This window comes from Apteryx rowi, unplaced genomic scaffold (assembly GCF_003343035.1).
Source record: "Apteryx rowi isolate R43461 unplaced genomic scaffold, aptRow1 scaffold_1, whole genome shotgun sequence".
Taxonomy (NCBI): Eukaryota; Metazoa; Chordata; class Aves; order Apterygiformes; family Apterygidae; genus Apteryx; species Apteryx rowi.
Window position 1 is genome coordinate 3802745 of NW_020447196.1, and position 23325 is coordinate 3826069.

The window sequence follows — 23325 nt, forward strand, 5'->3', positions numbered from 1 at the left end:
TAAACAGGATGACCCAAATGCAACACCGACTCAAAGACTCCCCATAACTGTTCTGTCGATTGTTGGAGAACAGAAGGTTGTGCCAGGTGAAGGATGAACTCTATAGCGGACTCATTCGTGTACTCCTTCCTACTGGCCACTTGTTGCAAACGGGAGGCTCAGCTAAGCCGACACGTAGTGCAACTCAACATGGCAGTTTCTACTTTCTCAGCAATCCCAAGATACACTTTAGGGTGTGCTAAGAACGCATATGCTTTCAAAACCAGGAGAAAATTCTTAAGTAGAATCAGCTTTTGAAATGGCTGTATTGAAGCTCTCATGAAATAAGACCACAGTTTAAAGAAACCACTTTCTTTTTTCTAAGAAAGCAGATGGAGACACTTGCACATAGTCATCCAAAAGAAAAAACATCCAAAGAAATTTTATTCACTGTCAGCCACAGGTGGTGGTAAACCAGAATCAACTATTCCCCAAGACCCCCAACATCCAAAGTGAAGACTACTGCTGTCAAGATGGACATCCATCATCAGATCAACTTCCATGATGGTTTAGGATCCACTCTGTAGCCTTCTACAATTAAGTCTGTAAATACTAGATATAAACTAATCAAAAAGTCTAACTCAGCTCCTAACATGAATAGTAAGTCAACTTGTCAAAATGAACTTTAAGAAATTAGTAAACTGCAAATAAAAAACATCACTTGAACACTAGAAATATGAGTTCAGCATATTTATAGAAATTTGGATCACTAAGGTTTCAAAATCAACAAAGATGTCTCTTGTAGAGATGTCTAAAAAAACCCCATTGCTAGAACCAATGTTGTTAGAAGCATGCCTACATGAGGTTTACAGAGATAAAAGTTCAGACTTGTACTTCACAATTTATCTATAAACAGTATTTTTCCACAATTAATATTTTAATATAGAGGTTTTAAAATGGATGAATAATCAAAGATCACAGCAGAAACTGAGAAGTTGCAAAAGAAATAGTAAAGATCTGTTCCCTATGACAATATTAGAATCTCTTTCATAAAATGCATGCTTTCTTCAAAGTTCACTAGTCTGCAAGTTTGTAGATTCCTAATGTGTTATGTGCTTATAAGCTCTCTCCCTTACAGCATACTCCATTTAAATAACAGTTTTTAAAGCATGAACTATTTATGAACACTGTATTTAGCTATTTACGCTAAACCAAGTTTTTTTTTTAAATAAGCACAGAAGGGAAAATTAAAACATCAGTACAGATATACTCTATTATAAAGACAAGAGTTGTTGGCTGACCTGAAATTTTTTTTTCTAATTCTGTATTTAGATGTAAAGATGACAAAGTTATTCACCAATCTTTTCAAGCTTAGGTACTTTAGTTAAAAATCCCTAGGTGTACCCTCAGATAGATTCTTCAGTGTGATCAGGAATAGCTTCTGTAAGAATTAATTGATCAAAAATTTTATTAACTAGAAAAAGATGTTAATGCTTTACTGAAGATACCAATTTTTGAAAACTCTAGTCAGAATTTCTAATACAAATGCTCAGTTTAATACTTCTACTACTCAGAATCTAAGTAACTAGTGAAACCTAGTGTAGTTTTAGTAGTATTCCTTCCACAGTGGATTTTACAAGAAAATATTTCCCCCATGTGTGCTAATTAACTTAAAAAGCCACGTGAGGCAGCAATCCTAGTGTAGTAGAAGAATCAGGTATTGGTTGAAGTATTAAGCAAGAAAATGGCTTCAAGACAAAATTGCTTGTACCAGTTTAACATCAACCTAACTGTTCTAGGGAGTAAAACCATAAATAATTTATTTTGAGGGTGAGCCCTTCTCTGGTATGACAGAGCTATTTTGAATCTGTTGTCTGGAAAATAAGATATATCTAAAGATTAATGACCTTTTTATCTAATACTATCTCTATATGTAGAAAAAAAAAAAGACAGATATTTGTACCTCTGAGGGCTTAACCACATGATAGCCTACCTAAGATTTTAACAGATTACAGTTTAGGACTTTGGAAAACCCCCTCCCTCCCCACTTTATTACAGGCATCACACTTGATTAGCCTCACTTTGCACTGAAGTCTTCCTTTCCCTCTGCCACCTGCACTTAAGTTTCAACTTCACTGTCACCTAGAGTTACATGCTTCTTTCCTCCTTTGGACCCAAACTCTAAATGTCTCTCCAGACTTGGATCATATTGGGTGAAGAGATTTGGCAGGTCTCTCCACCTGCAGTTCTCTTACTGACATTAGTGTGATAATACTGCCCATTATCCCACAGGGTATGTTAGCTCCCTGCAGACTTTTCCTTCTGCAGTTAGCTTCATCAGGAATTGAACAATAGTCATTTGCTAGAAGCTCCATCTGAAGCCAGCTATGAAATTAAATGTAGCTGCAGGAGTGGCTGTAGTGAAGCCCCAAGGCACAGCAATGTTCCTGCTCAGTTACATCCCATCACTTCCAGATTGTTGTGCTGGAAGGGGTTGAGCCACAGAACACCAACCTGGTAACTACTGTTTTAAGCAGGAAGTTGATCTCCTTTAGCAGAGAATAAATGAAATCTTTCAACTGATAGTTTTTGAAGGGAGAGCAAGCAATGTTACCTGAAGTTCCTACTACGTACTCTGCATCTCCTTACTTCTTTTTCTATTCCTGTCAAGTGACTACTTGCTTTCCAGTTTCTGCCTCTTCATTATGTGCTAACTTTTCTCCCTCACCCTAACAGGTGGGGAAAATGGTCTAGTTCCTTCCTTTCCAGCTGCAGTAGAGAGCAAGGGGTCACTCGTTTCCTTGTCTTCAAGGTTCTGCTGTTTCCCACCATCTCATCTTAGTGCTGCCTCCAAGCTGCGTTGATTCCTATGAAAGCCAAAGCAGAAGAGAGTGCCTGCTGCTTGCTCACAACACACACTGGAGGGAGAAAGTAGAGGGAGACTAACAGCTGGCTTAACTCCAGGCCTAGAGTGATTAACTGAAGGAAACACTACTTGCTCTTACAAACATTGTCTGTTGGTGCAGATACTCTAACTTAAGCAGCATCAGGCTGCTCTCCTTTAGACTTAAAGGATATAGTTCACTTCAGGGTAGAGGTCTCCCAAAGAAATACCTTATTGACAGTAGTACTTATCAAGAAGCTATAACCAGTTAACAGCAATCCCAGTATAAAAGCTACTGCTATCTTTAGCTGTGCAGGGAGATATAGGACCAGGCATTCTATAGGAAGCAGTTTTTACTCTAGGAACTTAAGAGCAATCTTTCCTTTCTTCAGCTTGTTGACATTTTTGTAAGAGACCAAGTCCTACTTTGGTTCCAGTTCTCCATCCAGACATCAGCATTGCTATTTGCATATTGATTAGTGATAGCTGCAGGAAGACAAACTGATTGGCAGGGTTCTCCTTTTAAACTAATATTTTTATTTTTTTTTAAACATAATTCAATACAGTATTACAAACAAGAAATAGTCATTACACAAAATTAAAGAGTGCTTTTTTTTTTAAGTGTACAAAACAGACAGGTTCATGGAAAGATCCCAGAAAAAGAGCAAAACCAGAAATAACAGAAGGCTAAAATGTTAAAGTTACTTTTAGTGCTTTTGCTTTAAGATTGTGCCCCAGGTTGTCCCATCCCAAGCCCTGCACACTGAGCCATTAGTCTGGCCCCTGCAATTAGATTCCAGCGCTTTGCAGTTGGGCAGACTGAGACACGTTGAATTCCCTCTGGTTCCAAGCTCACTCCTTTTGGTTTCCACATCAGATCAGGAACACCTAATTTTGCAACAGTAGAAACTTTTACAGAAGCAGTAAGACTGGATCCCTCCCCTAAATAAGCTACAAGGAGTTTAAGATCATGGAAGCTTCTAAAGTCACATCAATGTCATCCTTCATTGCCCTGCAGCAATTTGACCTGATTGACAGAAAGTCCAGCTGCCCAGTAGGAAATAATTCATGCATCCACAAATTTCCTACCCCTGCCAGGTTAGAGATCCTGAAAGCCAACGTGACTTTCAAACACCACTAATATCATGCAGTCCTGCATTCCAAGACTATCAGCCTGATGCTATGAGTAATCTGCACTGCAAATAAACTGATTTTTAGGCTGCACTACACCAAGATTTACTGAACAATTCTAAGTTATTCTGTAGCCTCCCATTCTGCTATTATAGCTAAGCTTTATAAAACTATTAAAGAAGTCTCAGTGTTTCAGAGCTTAGGCTATGCCTACTCTGAAATACTGCATTGCTTTCACAAGCATGATACAAAGAGGACAAATAGGAGGTACTAAAAATCTTACTGAAAACTCAGCTGTCAAATAGTGCTGTGATTTTTTCCCTCTAATCATATGAAAAGGCAGACTTGCTTGACATTAACTATTTCCTCTTGGAGTGTACAGGTATTGCTAGGTTAGGATAAGAATTATCCTTTAGATCATTTCAGCATTTGCTTCAGATGTAATTACTCTTAATCCAGTCTTCAAATAGCAAAAAGGAATTCTTATGTTCAGCTGTTAGCAGCCTCTGAACTAGATTACTCAGTCTCACTCTCCACTCAACAGTACACAGCCCCACAAGCTTATCAAATACACGTGACAGACTAAGAGTAGCTTACTGTTGATCTGTCAGAAAGGTTGCCTTGTCGGATATATTCTATTGCAGCCTCAACTGATGTTAGACAGTATCCCAATTCATCCTTCACTGAACTGCAAAGCCTGAAGTTCTTGATGTAACTCAGGTTGGCCATCCTGTAATAAACAAAGTTAAGCTATAGACCATTAAAGATAAGATGGCACTAGCATGATGCATCTTAATACTGCAACCCATCTTACACAATCCAGGCAGACAATAGGTGTGGATTAAGGCAAAACAAAAGATTTTAGGCTAGCAGTACTGTGGCTGTTCTGAGCTTTGGAGATGGATCAGAACTCTACACATCAATAGAGTTATAGTTTTACACTAACTATTCAAAGGAAAGTAAGGATTGAATATTAGGAATATCAAAGACAGGGCAAGGACAGCAGTGGGAGATAATGTTTCATACAATATACCCTTCAAGCATCACAAGCAGTGTCAAGTGATTGCTACAAACTGAAGAAAAAATATGCTAATATCAGAGATCATATGGTATACCTGAACTGAATTGCAGTGTTAGATATAGTTTGAAGGTTTAAATATACCTTTATGATAGTGGGGTAAAATTAATACAATGGCATGTGCTAGCAGCAAGCAGTTAAAAACCATTAAATTCTAGTTTCTGTATAAAGTGCAAACATCTGAAAAGCTGCAGAAGGAAAGTTTAGCAGCTCCAACACAAATGAGGAAGGACCAGTCTACTCTGAAGTCTGTATTGGATGTGCAGATTTGGTAGAAGAAACCCCTTGCATTACCATTTTTTTCCCCAGACTGGAAGTTAGAATGCTTTGCTTCCACTCTTAAGTAGGGACTTAGTTTTTTCACACCTGTAATACTAACATCTTTGCTGAATGTCCTATTAAAAACAGGATTTTCTGCATTACATCAGTCCTAAGTTATTACTAAGCGTCCAGAAACATTTGCCTCTACAGCAACATTACATACAATATGATTAGCTTTGTACAGCCAAAGAAGTTACATACCAGTTTGGGATTTCTGTTTTTACAAGCAAGTATAGCAAAACAGAGAGAAGATCATCTGCACACATTGTCTCCATGTTAACTAAAAGAAAGAATTTACATCTGATGTTAGTCATGCAATGGCTCAAACCAAGAGCTACACCCATCTATGAAGTTCTGCCTTCTAAGACTAAGGGCCAGCCCTCCTAGTAGCCAATGCACTAAGTAGCCAACGCAGCCTTTCAAAGGTATGCTCTCAATCTCCCTCCAGAACAGGCTGGCAGGAACAAAAACACAAATACAACTGCAGTATTTGATCAGCATTCTCTTTGCCATACAGAAAGAGCCAGAGCACTAGCTCAAAAATTCTGAAGTTCCTGATGGCAAAAAACCACCCTCAGTCAACATGCCTCTCCATAGCCCACGAGTCTTCCTAGAGAAAATAAGAGATGCAAAGGTGTAAAGTGTAAATTCACTGTACTACTCCGTTTGCTTAGTGGAAGTATCTTCTCTCCAGGCTAGGTAAACTGAGTACCAGATTAAGAGGCTCAAGCTTTCCCACAACAGAATTATACCTGTAATCCATGCTAGCCCTTTGAATGCAGCAAACAAAGTTGTCTGTCCCCTATCAACACTGCATTTTGCAAAAAGATGCATCTCGAGTAGTGTATACACAAAATTATGATGAAGCAGGGACAGACAAGAGTGATCCAGCAGCAACTCAGCGTTAAAATGGATCATCCTCAGTTCTACATGAGAAGAGTCTTAGCACATACATATGTTTTAGAACATGTGAAAAGCTTGTAGCTAACAGAGTATCCCATCTCACCACATGAGAAGCAATGTTGAAGGATCTTCTATTTTGCCTCTGTTTTATCTTTGTTTAGAGACCTGCAAGGGAGACCCCACTCTACTTAATTACGCGTTTAATCCACAAGTGGGTGATTTGAACAGCTGTTAGCCAGTACACATGAAGCAATTTGGGACGAAAAGCAAAATCCAGATTTAAAATTAGTTACTAATTCACTATTTACTGACCTCTTTGGCTAGGAGACTGCATAATAATTTGTACCACTTTTCGTAGACAGAGTAGCTTCTGTTGAGGGGAAGTACATTTGTTCAGCTGACCCAGTTCTCGCTTCGCCCGTGGTATATTAAAACTATGAAATAATTTTTGAAAGAAAGGTTAGGATACGTCAGATAGGTCCTGTGCAGGATGTGCAAAACTCAGTTTAAACTGATTCATTACTGAAATGAGTAATGGTATTGAGAGATTTCTATCCCCCCCTTCCAAGTGTGCTTGCACTTCTATAGCCTGTAGATGGAGAGAAGCATAAGAACACCAAAGCCAAGAAGATTAAGGTCAGTACAACTGCCTTAAAGTGACACTTGCCAAGCATTATTTTTCTGTCTCAAAGGAATGAGAAGCATAAAAGAAACTTGATATTGCCTGTTAGGAAGCTACTTTGTCTACAATGAGTCCTATTTAAAACAGTCTCTTGACGACTTCTCAAAAAGTCCACTGTCTCATCTCTCTCACCTGAACTCAGGCTTTACTCCAATGTCTTTTTGCTGGAGATCTTGAAGGCTCCTCGTGATTTTGTTAAAAGCAGCATCCTAACCAATAGAAAGGCAGCCGTTTTAAAAAAAAAAATGCATTAATGTAATCTGCAGCAATCAATTAACCAACTGAACCTCACTTACCTCGCTTGCCTCAATAGTCCCCACATATTTAAAAATCAGATCATAAATAGCATGGTGAATATACATCTGTGGAAAAAAGCAGTAGTTTAGCCATGAATGGGAGTGACATAGCTCACTAAGCATTTTCTTCAGTTTCAGACACTTACTTCAACTGCTTGTTTAATCAGATTCATCTGCTCTTCTTGCTTTGCAAGCATCTTCTGAAAAAAGAAAAGCCACACAAAAAAAGCAAGAAAAAGTTAATGTTACCTAAGCAGTAAGTTACCTATGCACTACATATTTAGAAGAATAAGTATTTACCAAGTGTGAATCTCTCAAAAGATGCTGAAGACATTTGGTATAGAGTGCACTGACAGAATCCTGGGGGGGGAGGGGGTGCAGAAGAAAAAAGATTTTAAATCCAAGTTAATCTGATTTGAAGGAAAAACAAACAAACAAGGGAAGTCTTCCCTGCCTTAGAGAAGTATACAGGTCTCAACTATGCCAAGATATGATTTATAACTGGAAAAATCACTTTTCCCCCAATAGTTAAGATTAGTAATTCACAATTAAGAATTCTTTCTCCCTTCCCGCCTCCCCCACTACTTTGGACTGCTCTGACATAGAAAAGCTCAAAAAGAGAAGGATACCCAAAGCAATGAAGTGAATTATATTTAGTAAGTTAAATACCAAATATCAAGATACTGACTATGTAGTGACGCAGGCTTTTCCTTTCATGTTCTTTAAGTGTTCTGTAGAAAGATCCTATGTATTTATCAAATCTCTCACAGTGCCTTCCCAAGAATTCCCTAACATCTTCAATATTTCTAAGAGAATAGGAATTTGATGAAGTTGTAGATTCAGCTGAAATGAAAGCCAACAGTTAGCACAAGTTTAATACATATGCATAATAAAATACTGTCTGTCCCTAGACATACAGCCAAATTGTATGCAACACAACATTAATTCAGACTACCATGCTTAACTGAAGATGTTACTTTTCATTAAAAGAATTTAATGCATTTAAATAATCACTTTTAGAATAGGCTCTCTTGCCTTTTATCCCAAGCATTTCTTTGGAATAGACAAAACTGATTTTGCATGCTGCTCTACCCCAGGGTAATTTATTGCCACAGCCATAACCTGAGAGAGAGACAGGCTTGAAAGTGCAATAAGAGAAGCAAGCCACAGACTGAACTGGAATGCCCATGCGGACACTCAGTGTGCTTTAAGTGAGCAGTAAAATCTCATCTTTGATTTTTACATAACCTATTCTTTACTTAGGCAAGCTTTTCTCTGGAAAAGAGAGCCAAGTTACTCCATGTAAGCATTATTAAACAAAATCCACTTTCCTTCTGAGTAAGACAGTTGCATCACCCACCTAAAATTCATGTAGCTTCTCCAAAAACATCCTCTGGGCAAACCTTTCATTTGCAATCTAGGAAGGCAAACTAACAGGCTCAGGTCTCATTGATTTCAAATTACTTTGTAATTACAAATTACCTCACTGCTGAAAGATTGCTATACAACTACATCAAGTAACTGGGTGCAAAAAAGCATACCACAAGAATAATTTTTCAGACACAGATTAATATTTAAGTCTATATGCATTCCAGCTATTTTGTTTTGAGCTTCTCTGTCATCATTTGTCTGTTACTAACAGGGATTCTTATGAATTTAGAAAGACTAGACAGTTTTTATGTTAGGAAAAAGCATGTGTTTTAAGAGCCTTCAACCTTCTAATCAGTAAACACAGATTACTTGTTTATTTATAATCAGCAAGGAAATCTAGTTGCATTCACAGCTTTAGTAATAGCCTTGGAATAGTGTTCCCCAACCTTATCAAGGCACCTTCAATACTATGAAAACATTAAACTTAATAGTAAAGAGACAGACTACCACCAGAAGAGCTGCTACCTAACTATGCTACACTACCTCTAACCACTGAAAGTGATCATATAAAAGAATTTACCTCAATCCAGTTTTTGTGCATCCCACCTTGCATCTCAAGACAGACATTATGTTTAAAAGGCTACATCCTAATTGTAAGGAGTCAGCACTAAACTGAGATGCATTGACTTAACAATCAAACTGGATCAAGTATTCTGCAGATGATTTCTAGTGCTTAGACTGGAACATAAGCCCTACAGAACTAAGTTTGGCTGGCAACAACTTAATATTTCTCTCCACCAGCATACCAGCAACTGCCCAGCACATTAAGTGCTGAGAGCTTTCAACCAAGACAGTGTTTTGCAGAATGAAGGAAATGTATTAAACCTCAAAGACACTAATTTGTTCGCTTTGCAGACAAGACCAACTGTTCACATTTCAATACATACCTGAGCTTTCTGTTTTTTCCAATGGATGGGCTATACACAATATACTAAAGCTTTCTTCTTTTTCATTGTAAAATGTTTCCTCAAAAAGAACAGGTACTGAGAGATTATAATTAAAACCGGTTCCTAAAATGATGATGTTTCCTTGTATAAAGATCTCCTGAAACAAAAAAGAAAGTGGAAAACTCCTCCAAACAAAGAGTTATTGTTTGACATTGCATAATTACATTTTTGAGGAAAAAAATCTTGCAAGACAAGAAAGCCCCAGATTCAAGAGGTTTCACATTCTTGGGCTGTGTGGACTCTGAAGCAGAGACTCCAGTCTACAATGGCTAGCTAAATCATGCTTATACTTGCTTTCCTCACAAGTCCACTCCTGGAGGAGGTATTAGATATTCTCCAAGGTGTTAAAGTGACTGCTTGAAGATTTTAAGGTGCTTTTAGAAGAGGCAAAGAATTGAGAAAATTTATTACAATTGAGGCCTAAAGTCCAGCTTCAGAAAGAGGCCATGTATCTTGCCTACATTTCTCAAGCTCAATGTCATCCTCTCAAACAATTTCTGTGAGTACATCTACAGTAGGAATATCTAGATGACAGACCACAAACCAAGCACTCAGTCTCTACTGCAAAATGAGAAGGAAAAAAGATTTGATCCAAGACCGATGCAATGCTAGCATTGGTTATCATGGCTTGGTGCCACATTACAGTCAGTTTTTACTGGACTTACTGAACTGAATTTGTATATCAGGCCTCAGATATAATTTGACACCATCCTAATTTTGTCTTAAGTCTTGGTGAACTTGCATCTGTATATAGGCAGGCTGCTATTTGCCTGAAATTAAGAGGGACATTGAGTTCTTAACTAAAAATAAAGCTCATTCTACCACAAATCAGAAGTCCTAACAGCCACGAATGGGGGCTACTATTTGGTTTACGTATTCTCAAAGATGTCATAACAGAAAAACATTGTTAATCTTTACAAAGCTGCTTCAGCAAAGAAGCAAGTTGAAATCAAAGAGGCAGTGATACCATCTGAATAGTACATCTATTCTCATTGACGTGTCAAAATACAGCCCTTCCTAGAAAGCAGTACATCTCTAAGAACTTTGGCTTAGATTAGGCAACATACTTATTTTGCCAGTCAGCTCTAAATCTAAGCTACTTCCTGTAGTCATTAGCTCACACCGTGTGTCATCATCTGCAGTGATTCATGAGTGTCCAAGCTACATTCAGATATCAAAACTGAAATACCTTTCCATTGAAGGTCTGAAAATTTTCTTCTAGTGGTTTTAGAACATAGGATTCAAACTGGCAGGTAGAGAGACTGTTGCTTGAAAGGCTTCCTTTGCAGGGAACTAATACCTAAAGAAAAAAGTTAGATGCACTCTTTAGAGGAAAAATGTAGTGTCACCAGTCAGACCCAGACTGCTTTTACCCTTTATGCTCCTTCAGGAGCAAACAACTGCATCGGGCTTACACTAGCCGGTAAATATTTGTATAGCAACTACGGGTGTTTACTTTTTTTAAATAAAAAGAAGAGACCATTGCTAGACATGCAGTTCAACCCTAGAAGTTTCATTTTGTGTCTTATCTTAAAGAGGAGTGACATAGCTGAAGCAGGCATTACAAAGAGAAGCAGATTAAACACCATTTAAGGTAGTTAGCACCAGCCACCTGAATGACCTGAATGATATTAGGTAGCTAGTAACATTTATCAGAGTATATTTTTAATTTAAAAAATTAAAATCTATCTGAAGGAAGAACAAATCTAGGAACAAATCAAATCTGTAAGAAACAGTATCTTGGAGCTATTGTACACTAACAAATTAACAGTTTGAGATGAATTCTTAATTAATAAGCAGCACATTATGTTTTAATATCTGTAGACACTGTTAGTCTAAATTTCAACCTCAACAACCTCACAAGCGCTAAATTATTCAAGAATATTCCATGCATAGTCAAAACCAAACTATATTAATAAACAGGACAGCAAAAGGTTAGTAAAGCTTCACTTTTTTTAAAGTCCTTTTTGATACATCATCTCAAACTTTAGCATCATGGCTACATTTTAATTAAATGTGTATGTTAAAGTATGTTATTAACATACATTTTTAGACACACTTAAATTTAACATATAACTGCATTCAGTCTATGTATTGAGGTGACCAGAATAAATAGCACTATCTAACAATTAGTAATATCATCATCAGAATTTTACCAAAGTTAAGCAGCACAAATTTCTATTATCAATCCAATTTGTTCTGATCTAATCTTGGAATTTAAGCCAAGTATTTTCCACTCGGACTACACTTCCTCAGTTTCAGAAACTTCAGTGCTTTGGAATAAAGCAATGGATCAGTACTTTCTAGTTATAGGAAAATATTATGCAATTATGAAAAAATTATGAAGGAAGCAAGAGGTCTCTGCTCTGTAACAGAAGACTGGTACTCCCTTCAATACAAGAAAGACTATATGTGCTGAAAAGAAATACATCTGATTGTCAAGGGGGAAAATGAGCATGAAGCAAATGGTTCTTTCAGTACTAGGAAAGCTTCAGAAAGTGTCTTCAAAAAAACCATTTAACCATTTCTACTCCAGAGCTAAGAACCTTCTTCAGAAACGTCAACATGACCTACAATTCAAACACTTATTCTGGAAACATAAAGAGTAATGACATTATCAGCACCAGAATCACCAATATACAGAGATCAGACTTGTTTCTGAAGGTTAATGGTACATAAGAGTTCTGCAAATACTCAACAAAATTTTGCTTTAACAAGTGCTCAGTCACTCATTGTTCAGGTTATTGTCTATTCCTCTGACCCTATACAAATACTTAAGAAAACTGAGTATATAGGTATTTAAGGTATGCTGTTATTCCACATGAATGCTGGGACAGCCATACCCTAATAAAACTTATCAAGCTTATATAATGGGTCTGCAGTATAATTAATACAGGGAAGTAACAATATTAGAGATACAATAACTAAGTCTTAAAAAACAAACAGGACCGTTGAACAGATTTTAGCAGTTCTGCTGATATCACCTTAAGTAACATGCAATTCAAAGAGCTTTGTCCAATTCAAGACTCAGTTTCATAATCAGGTAGTGATATGCTCCAAGTTTAAGAGTCTCCACACACTTAGTTTTGGATCAAGACTAAATGCAAAATACTCAAATTAGAAATCTTAAAGTACTAGTTTTTATTCCAGCAGCCTGGTTTAATGAGTGTTTTGCTATATAAAATGCTGTCAGAAAGGAGCAATCATCTGCTCACCAGGGTTTTAAGATGTCAATTCCATTTTAAATTACAAGCAAGTGGAAGAATATGTAACTTTAGTTAATAGCAAAGAAAATAAGACTCCTCCAAAGTTTAGAAACAACACTCACTTTGATCCTTTACCAGCATACAATATATCAGAAGGTCCATATTTGTAGATAATGAACAACTTCAAGTTAAGCAGAATAACTTTTAGTCCAGATTTTGTGTAGGCTTGTACTAATCTTTACACAAGTTTTTAGCAGGCATGTGTTTTAGATACATATTGCTACTGTTTAATAAGCAGCTTTTGAATATATTTATACTTACAATACCATGAAATTCTGCAACTTTGCTGCAGAGATCAGGACGCCGCTTCTGAATGGCCAGATAAAAGGGATTTTTCAAGAGATCTTCATCATACATAGCCATATGGACTTCAGATATTCCAAGGAGATTTTCTAAGATGCGTATAGAGAATGGTTAATGCATCACAAATTACATCTGTGAAGGCATAGTATTTGGAAATACATAGAGGGCAGTTTGTTTCCTCTTGTTTGAAAAGAAAAAGCAGTTTCAGATTTTGAAGTTAAGCATGCCCTTGGCAGCTCACAAATAAGAACGTAAAAATAGTTACTCAGAAATTATTCAGAAAAAAAATAGTTTTCACAATAAGACATTTCCTGTTACACAGTTATTGTGTCTCCTTAACTGTTCCCAGTGCTATAGTCTAACACCACATGATATGTTTGGACAAAGCTTAGGGGACAAAGGGATTTTTACATTACCACCACTTTGATACACAAGATAGCTTGGTTTAGACCTTCGCAATGCAAGTTAAGAGACATGAATTAGCAGCTCCTCTACAGCAGATTCTACTGCATCACAAGACATTGACGCTTTTGCAGCAAGTTCATGCAAGACTTGCACACAATGAGACACCCAGAGAGTGCAACATGAGCCCTTGTGTAAGGCAATCCTCAACTTTCCAGAGAAAGTTACAGGAAAGACATACAAGAAGCAGATATGAATATCCAAGTCTTAATTAAAAGGACACCATGAAATTCATAGTTTATGGTTATCTGTACTCCCATGGAAACAGTCTCAACGATCTGAAATCAAACTAAGTTCTGGAACACTTCTGTTAAGTATCACCACGGGGACTACTTTTGTGGACAGAAGTGTTTCAGCTGTAAGGCAGATGCACAATATTTGACAAATCAGTGAGTAAAAAAGTGACTGAAAATACAAGTCCCAACCTGCAGGCTGCAGATCTATCACTAGCTGTGTCACAAGGAAAAGATGATCTCTAGAGGCACTAAACTCTGCTTCCTACCTCAGTTCCGATTCTCAATAAATATGGCACATGCTCTAGACACACAAGAGCTGGCACAGCCACAATAGGCCCTTTCTGGAACAAGGTCAGAATTATTTTATTCAGAAGAACGGAGATTAACAGGCTTACAAACACTGGAGATGTCTGCCCTGTGTCTTTTTCCCCCCTCACCCAGCTCCATTTTGGAATAAAAAAATTGCACAATTTCCTCACATAATTTCAGCTATGTGCCCTAGGAGAAGGTGACAGCAGTAACAGAACTTTAAACACGTTGACCTTGTCCTAATTAGTATTTCCATGTTTTCTTCAATGCATGGTTACATTTAACACATTACATGTTCAGTGTGAACTTCTTACACTTATTCTGTACTACTTGTAATATCTTACTACCTAATGCTGTACTGGTAGCAGAAACATGTCCTTCTCTGGAGATCAAGGAGACATGAAAATATTTATGGCAGTTTAGTAGAGTGGAAAAAAGTACACCCAACTCCCAGAGATTTCTAGATAGTATTTCAATTTCAGCTATGCTGTTAACTGATCTAGAGTCTGTTAGCTGATCTACAGTCTGGTACCTCTTTATAATTAGGTGCAAGGAGATCTCACCTGGAAAGCTAAATACAAACATGATCCGTTAAAGTTGCAGGCAATTTCCAGGACAGAATTATCACCACTTACTTAAAGCATGGACCTGAGCCTGAATCACTGAAGTTTAGTGATGGCAGATAACTGACACAAGCAGAGTTTACCTGTGAAGTTCCAGGTAAAATGATCCAGTCATTTTTAAAAACAAGATAAAATTATAAGATTAAGAGCTTCTGTGAAAGAATATTAATTTAGCAGTTTCAACACTTTAGGCTTTGGAGTACAGATCTGAAGTTTACTTACGCAAATGGGACAAGAAAGTTGCTCTCTGACATCTTTACAAGACTAGCCAAGTTCAGTAATTATGAAGGACTTCAAATTCAGTAAAATTAGAGCTTTGCATAAGATCTGTCATATCACATCTATGTAAACACAGTATTACCACTAGCAATTCCCCAAGTGATGATTGCTATAAGCACTTCCAGAGAGGCAGCTGCAGAGAAAGTTCAAGTTGTGGGCTTCCTCAACCTGTGTGAGAGACGGTGGGTAGCAAGGCAATCCAGTGGTGGGTCTGCTGCAAGAACAGATAATTAATCACACATCCACAGAATAGAGCTAAGCCAGACCTCAATAAGCAGCACTAACTAGCTACATAAACCTGTCCGCTGAACAACTGGCTAGGCAGCAATTCCAAATAAGATCTTGGCCACAGATCACAGTCCAAACAAGAATCAGAGCCACTACTGTAAGTCAAATGCCATAGAGGGCTGTACAAACATGTGCAACCTGCAAAATGCTCAATCGTGGCAAGACTTACTTTAGAGTCCTGTGTCCTGCTTTGGGTGCTGCACTTCAGGGAAGATGTAACTGACTGAGGAAGAACCTAAGTGAGAAAGGCAAGAAAGCCTAAGAAGCAGGACCTAAAAGAACATGACAAGTAGATGTTGTTCAAGCTGAAAAAACTGCATGAAACACAAGAGGTTTTTCCTGAATATGTATCAAGCTCCTCTCAATGAAGATTTTGTCCATAAGAAACAGGCCTTAGCTTAAGTTAAGACAACTCAGATTACAGATCAGGAACTCATTTCTAAAGGGAAGATAAACATGTGCTTTAGATTGCTTGGCAAAGTATCAAGTCTCTGATGTTGTAAATCTTTAAGAACCTGTTAGACAAACCACTACTAGAAGTGATATGAAGTGATATGGATATAGTGAGGCCAGGAGGCTGGATTAGATGATCTCTCAAGACATCTTCCAGATCAAGGTTTTACTGATGAAGTTGGCTCACTGAGGTATCCTCATCTTCCTTTACATTTGGTGAATTTATATTCAGTATCTGGTCAAGCGGTCAATGAGACTATGATCCTCCCCACAAGACAGCACCCCGGACAGTGATGGAGGATGTACTAGGACACCATATAGTGTATGGGAAAAAAGAGCACGTTGACACTGGAAGGCAACCAAGTATTAGTGATTGTAGAGGCAAGACTGCAGTATGCAACTGAGTGCTTCCATCTATCATGTCTATATTGCAAGTTTTTCAGCTTACTGAATCTTTACATCCAAAGTAGTCTTCTCGCAGTATAGAGAAAATGGGGAAAGAAGGACATCCCACAAATTTTATCTAGAAATCTTTATCTCATACTATCAAAAGACTGATCACTGTCTAGACAGGCAAGTTAAGAACAACATTTTATGTAGTCCCTAGAAAAAACAGGTGGAAGAAATGTACTGAAGGTGAAAAAACTCCCACATAAGCCCAGAGCTTATGAAGCTTGCTACCTTTATTTATAGTTGCTACCTTATTTACGATTATTTACGATGTGGCTTTTAAGTCATTGCCTGCATCCAAAAAAAATACAAGAGACTAGAGTGCTTCAAAAGTGATTTCAGTTTGAGATTGTTACAAGAAGAGTTCAAAGCGATATTCTTCACTTCCCAGTTCATGAGAGTGCACACCACAAATAATTCATTTCAGATTACTTAGCAGCAGCCATGTAGATTTGTTTACCACAAACAAAACTACTGATTGCATTGAATCGTACTTAACAGGTCCAGCAAAAAGTCATATGACAAGAAACAGCATTTGAACACAGAACCCTAGCATTTTAGCTACTGTAATGTACCTAAGATGCCATCAACTTGCTATAACCTCAACAAGGAAACTAAAATGTTAGTTCATAAGAATGTTTCTCACTCACCTTGAGCAGAAGCTGACTGTGAGGACTCTGAACTGCTAGCTGAACACATGTAGCAGTGCACACGTGTTCCTACACAGCAGGAAACAACAACCATTAGCCAAATGAGTACTATCTTGAGAATCACAATTCTGAATTTCCTTCTCTTTTCTCACATTTTCTCCTTACCCCTGCACCTGCTCAACTCTCAGTGCTACACTGGTGGATGGCTACCATACTTGATTAAAATGTGGGTATGCAGTAGAAGAGTGAAATGTTTAAGGTTAACTGAAACAGTTACATTTGCTATATTTATCTGGACCTCTTTCACCTATCCACAGCATTCTCTGTGGAGAGAAATAGAAATTGGGAGGTACAAGCCACGTACAATTTAAGTAATTACAAAACCAACTAAGTCCTCCATACCGTGCTTAAACAGCTTAAGCTACAGAATCAAAATAGTACGTTGAAGTTTCCCAAATTTTGGCTCAGGCATTTAAGATTAAGTCAATTTCTTTCCACCTCAAAAGTTAAGTGCATCTGAAAATACTGCCTAATGCATTGCTGTAATCCTAGAAATGCATTAGAATACTCCATTGAGAGTTTGCTGGCAGAATACAATATCCAACTTCAATCCAGTTTAACTGGGGGTGGGGTGGAGGAGGCTTATTCCTCTACCTTCCTGTTGGACAGCTTTAGATTTACTTACATTAAGAAAGGAGGAAAAAGCACAAAGCTATATATGCATTACCAGAACTGTTTAATGCTTAACAGAAAGTCCATTAAAAATTGTCATAAACCTTATTCACTCGGACCTTTATTAAATTCTATCATGCTGAGCTGTAAAGCAAAACATGAGTACTAATTTCATATAAAAGGTTTAAATGGAAGATATAACTATCACTTAAGTGTGTGGCTTCATGCCTATAAACACAGAAATAGCTCAGAAATTGCTGGAAGAATAGAACACAGCTGATCAGAGGATCAAATAAGCATTGTTATTTTTTTTTAAAAAGCATGATCACAATTTTAAAAAACAGCTGAATCCTTTCTAGCTTAACAGTGGAACAACAGCTTTTAATGATACATCTAGCAGAAGAGATAGCTAAAGTGAAAAATCATATCATTGAATCTAATCATGTCACTGTTTTCTCCAAAAGACTGGAAATGAAGTCTTATGACTTTTAGTACTGAATACAGTGAGTGGGGCCTCCCTGTGAAAGTCTGTCACTACTGGAGTTTTCCTTTAACACTGAGCCTTTTACAGACCTGTCTGGTTTTCAGTTCCTTTTAACATGCATTTTGAAATAAAAAGACAGGCAGGCATAAAAGTACAGATTAGAAGATGTCATTACATGGTTACTTGAAGAATGTGGACATGATATAACTGTCAAACTATACAGCTATTTACTTAATTCTTAAGTACATTATCTTCTGAATGTTCTGCTACACCGCAATTAAAGACCTAACAAGACATACCGCAGAAAAAATACCTCTCATAACAGAATTAAGGACTTTGAATGTAAAACAGTGTTTGAATATAATGTTGAACAGTACAAGATTCAGTGTTTTTACTAACACATTTTAATAATACTTCAGCAGAGCAATGACAGTAAGACTGATACTGGTAGAAAAATGATTGGCCTAATACAGTAACTTGACATTTTTTGTAAGAGAGCAAGTAAGTTAGGATATTACACTAGGATGCTAGTTATCAAGTATAGACATGACCTCTCTACAAGAGCACAACTACAAAGAAACAGAATGGTTCCTAGTCACGCCAAATTCTTCAAAATCCTCAACATCACATCCACTAGCATGCCATTCAAGAAGCATAAATCCACTGAATTTTACTTGTATGCTAATATTGTGAAGTTTTACTACTCCTTAACCTCACATACTGACATCTGATCTTAACTTGTAGACTCTACAGCAGTAACAACTAAGGCTTAGCAAACCAACAGCTAGGAGAATGCGACTTTGTGAAAGGCTCAAAAGAATGAGAAAAAGCAGAACAGGCAGTGACTCATTATCCATAATTATAAGATATTTAGTTCAGAAAAGCAGCCAGATACACATTTTTGACACACAAAGCTTGTATGGGTATTTATCACACCAAACTGCAGACCTCTGCAGAAAAACCAAGAGGAAGTAATTGTTCCCCAGTTCTAAAGGGCTTGAATTTCTCTTCTACAGAGATGCTTTTTTCTCTTTAAGAACATCTCTTGTTAACAAGAACAGCTGAAAGCTAAGCATATCTTAAAGTGCTTTCATGAGCAACAGAGAGGAATTTAACATCAGTGCAATTTAACTAGTCTTAGTCCAAATGAAAAGCTAGTTAACACTTCAGGCACTGTTTTATCTGGACTACTATTCCTCATATTTACACTACTTCAGGGCAAAGGTTACAATCTGGACTTGAGTCCTCAAATCAGCATTCACCTCAAAAAACAAAAAACAGAAGCTCCTTTCTCAGTTTATCAGTACACAAGAAACTCTCCTCTGCAAGACGCTCAGCACTCGTCCCTTAAAGTGTAGCTCTGAGGCAATTCCACTGCACTCTGCTCAGCAGCGGGGAATAAAGGAGACAATTTATGTCCATCCCTTTTGGATTCAGCTGCAGCTTATATTGCTTTCTATAAAAATGATGTCAGAGTAACAGCTCTGAATTATCAGACTCTAGAGCGGCAAAGTTGCCTCAGTCAGCTCAAGGCTTCCTAGCAACCTGGGAAAAACTAAGTTCTGAACGCAAGAATTTGGCAGCAACAGAACATATTTTGGAAAGGAGAGGGCAGGGGAATTTCAGGAAGATAATGCTAGCTTCCACACACACACACTTTTCTTCCAGTGAGGAGTTAAGAGCTGACACTGATCTCATGGATTTCCCCCCCCCCCCCAGTCCTACTTCCCTTTCTGGGGCCCACAGNGGTCTGTCTCTGCCTCCCCCAGTCCTACTTCCCTTTCTGGGGCCCACAGGCTTTCCTACCACCCCTCCCACCATTCGCAACCTGGCCTCCCACAGAGACACCACAGCACCCGTCAGCAACAGCAGAGCACTGCGGAAACTAGAGTTATCTATCAGTTCTCAGGCAGCTTTGTATTACGAATCCCATTTTGCAAACTGTCAAAGAGAGATTACTCTTATAAAGAAATAAGAATGTTCATCTTTATTCTAATAATGCACTTCCGTCACTGTTTGTGATGTGAAAGTCTTACTTGTCTCAGACTTGAGGCCAAAGAACATACAGGCCTGACTCTTAACAATCACCTAGTTTTCTTCTCTACAGAGAATCAGTGTTTTAATGAGCAGCTCATCACTCAGATGAGCTTACCACTTTTATCCAGTCGCCTCTACCGATTTGGAGACAAATTTTCTAGTCCATAGCCACATATTTAGCAACAAACAGCATTCTTCTCTTCACACGAAAATGAGGATCACATTTCTAATTCTGAATTCTCACAGGTTTAAAAAAAATACTGGAGTAGCTGTTGCCTTCACCTATTTTTATTTTGTTTGTCATTATCATTGCTGCATTGAGGTATCAGACAGGAGACCCTGAGCCATTCACAAGCAAGCAGTGGAACAGACAACACAGGAATGCCGAGCAGTGAACCAAGCAAACAGAATTAAAAGGAACACATTTAGAGGAAAAATATTAACCACAGAAGGTATAAAGTTCTCAAAACAGGTTTTTGAATAAGAAAGCTTCCTCCATATATTAGCGAGCTGTACTCGTATAAGGCCATCTCCTTGGGCTTGCAGAGGTGTCAGGGAGGGCATCTGAAGGTGCAGCTGGCACAGCAGAACCTTTATCAGCAGTCAGGACATGCACAGTTTGAGCGGGGAGACACAACACAAACTACAGGGTTGAAATACAAGGATAAAGAATGCTTTACTTAAGCCAGTTATTTTGATCCTTTAGTTACTGAGGCAAGATAGTAGCAGAGTTCCCCAGCCTACGCACTGGTGTTGCAGTGGGCCTGAACGCTGCACAGTTGGAGATCTGGGTCTCGGAGTTAATAGTTTCTTGACTACAGAGTTAGAGAACACCACTGTTCACAGCAGATTACATAATGTTGATATCAATTCAGTGCAAGACTGAAAGGTAAGACAATTTGAAGCCAGAAGTTATGAGCTCCCTTGATTACCCGAGTTCAGATTGCCCTTAGATCAGACAAGGGGACAGGAATGTTATCCATTCCTTGTTTATTACTGCTGATTTTTGTGCATCTCAACACAAAAACTGGCTAGCCTCCTGGCTAGCACTAGTCTTACCCCTTCATTGCTAAAAGCTTAAACATCAGACTAAAATATCTAGTTATGAAAAACATGTTGTATTATTACACTAGTTCCCGGGGGGGGAGGGAATGGAGGAGAAGGAAGGTGAGAAACAACTCAACAGGTAAACTGTTCTAACTAGTGAAGTAAATGATTTTAACCACTGATGGTCTTTTGATACTACATAATGCACTATGCACAAAACAGACTTGCATTTACTTAAAATTCTACTAAGTCTATTAAAATGAGACATAGGAATTAAACAAGTTCAAGCATGTTCCAGAAGCAGAGTACTTTGCAAACATTTTTAAAGGTACTAGCATAGGAACAATATGCTCTTAACATCCGTTATAATTAAGCCTTTCCATAGAAACAGGAAATGCATTTCTTCTCCTACCCATTATACTGCTTCCTCATTCACTTCTCAGGATTTTTTATACTTCATCCTAATACTTTTTCCAGGACAAGAAGACTTCAGCTAGTCACCATCTTGCTTGCAACTGGTATCAAGATTTTGATTTTCAGAACAGCATGCCTATCTGACAAGCTACAACTAAATTTTAAGAGAGTTTCCCCAGTCTGTCTGAATTGGATAATTGCATACAACCTAACTTAATTTAGAACTAATCTAATGAACTGTCTCTTTCTTCCCACACGGTACATCTGAAGATGTATTTAGGCATTATCTGATACAGATTATAGATGCTGCCACCTTCAGGTTTAAGGAGTCACATGTTCCTGAAACAATACAGCCCCCCTTTTCAGCTGGTTTTAGAGAAGCATAGTTTCAAAGGTGTGATGTGCTGCAATGAATAGTAACGTCAGTATGTACAGCAGACTTTAAACGCAGCTACTATATATAAATGCATAATTTAGTTAGCAATAAGCTTAACACTCAAGTCACATAAGACTCCAGATTCAAACCAAGGGCTAATCCTTTTTCCACCTGACAGAATGATTAAGCAATTACAAGACTCTGCTTACAAGAAGGTCAAAAATCATCGCTTGTTTCTTCATTCCCGCTAGGAAACATGCATTATCAACTCACTTCTAGACTAACACAACACGCAAACTGGCAGAGAGCTACTCAGTTTACTCTGTAGTAACTTGGCAACCTATGAAAGTTAAAGCAGTTTCTTCTGCAAGTAGCAAACTCACAAGAGAAGCTGCATGTGACTTATTAGGGCCAAAGTAAAAGCAGAGCAAAACAGAGTCAGGGGTAGATGACTGAACTTCCAAGCCACCAAGAGCCAGAAGAAGGAAGGCTACCTAGACAGAGTCTTCAAGGTGGGCTCAGCAGCAGAAAGCCGCTTTGTCGCAAGTCTGCTCCTCACAGTAACCTACCTTGCTTACAGCTCACCTTCCACTACCCTGGTGGCATGTTAAGGGAGAGGGTTACTCTTCCCCTTCTTAGGTATCCACATCTTTTTCAAGTTACTGCAGCATCAGGAAGCCATTTAGTTACCCATGGAGACATATGTGGTAGCATATGTTACAATGATTAAGTTTTCCAGAAGTTGTCTTTGCTAAAGATATACCATGTGCTACAAAGACAACATAGTTTAGTCTGCTGTGTAGTGCTCAAGATTATCAACTTCATCTGTTTTTCTAGATTACTCATATACTCTAGAATACACACACACACACTACAGAGTATCCTAGCATTCAGTGCTGATCATCATAACCACCCTTCAACACATTCATAAGGGAAGCCTGCAAAGCATCATTTTGGCTAGCACGGGACTTCAGTGTTTTCTGCACCTCCGCACGTACTTGATTCGAGCTAACTGCAGATAGCCCCGACTGCAGACCAACACTTCCTATTGGCCTTCTTATATAACCCTGACAGCAGGAACAAAAACGCACATTCTTCCCCCGAGTGACCAGCCGAAGTATCCGCAGCGCTTCGGCTTATCTGCGACACGAAGCGGAGAGCACTGGCTTCGCGTAAATAACGCGGGCAGCAGGGCTAATTAAAGTTCAGCAGCGTGCTCAGTATCGCCGTCGCTTCACAGCGCCAAAGCCGGGCGAGCGGCTCCGCCGGGAGCGGGCGCGACTCGCCCGCGCGGCCGGACGCCGGCGCAGCAGCGGCAGCGGCG

At 38.4% G+C, this 23325-nt stretch overlaps 1 protein-coding gene across 14 annotated transcripts in view; it reads right to left on the reverse strand.

Moving 5' to 3' along the window:
• Window positions 1-23282, reverse strand: part of ANKRD27 (ankyrin repeat domain 27) — a 53419-nt gene extending 30137 nt beyond the window's left edge. For 2 of the 14 annotated variants that reach the window (XM_026058035.1, XM_026058111.1), the window contains exons 1-12: window positions 15213-15551; window positions 13180-13310; window positions 10842-10952; window positions 9593-9749; window positions 7963-8117; window positions 7575-7634; window positions 7421-7474; window positions 7275-7340; window positions 7111-7187; window positions 6609-6730; window positions 5595-5673; window positions 4592-4724 (exon numbers count right to left, since the gene is read on the reverse strand). In XM_026058035.1, the coding sequence (XP_025913820.1) occupies window positions 4592-4724; window positions 5595-5673; window positions 6609-6730; window positions 7111-7187; window positions 7275-7340; window positions 7421-7474; window positions 7575-7634; window positions 7963-8117; window positions 9593-9749; window positions 10842-10952; window positions 13180-13281 (1116 nt within the window). In that variant the 5' untranslated portion in view covers window positions 13282-13310; window positions 15213-15551. Of the gene's footprint in view, window positions 1-4591; window positions 4725-5594; window positions 5674-6608; window positions 6731-7110; window positions 7188-7274; window positions 7341-7420; window positions 7475-7574; window positions 7635-7962; window positions 8118-9592; window positions 9778-10841; window positions 10953-13179; window positions 13311-15212; window positions 15552-15587; window positions 16194-16971; window positions 16992-22999; window positions 23021-23092 lie in introns of those variants that run through there. The other 12 variants (XM_026058120.1, XM_026058147.1, XM_026058138.1 and 9 more) reach the window with 10 other exon arrangements.
• Between the last annotated feature and the right edge of the window lie 43 nt (window positions 23283-23325).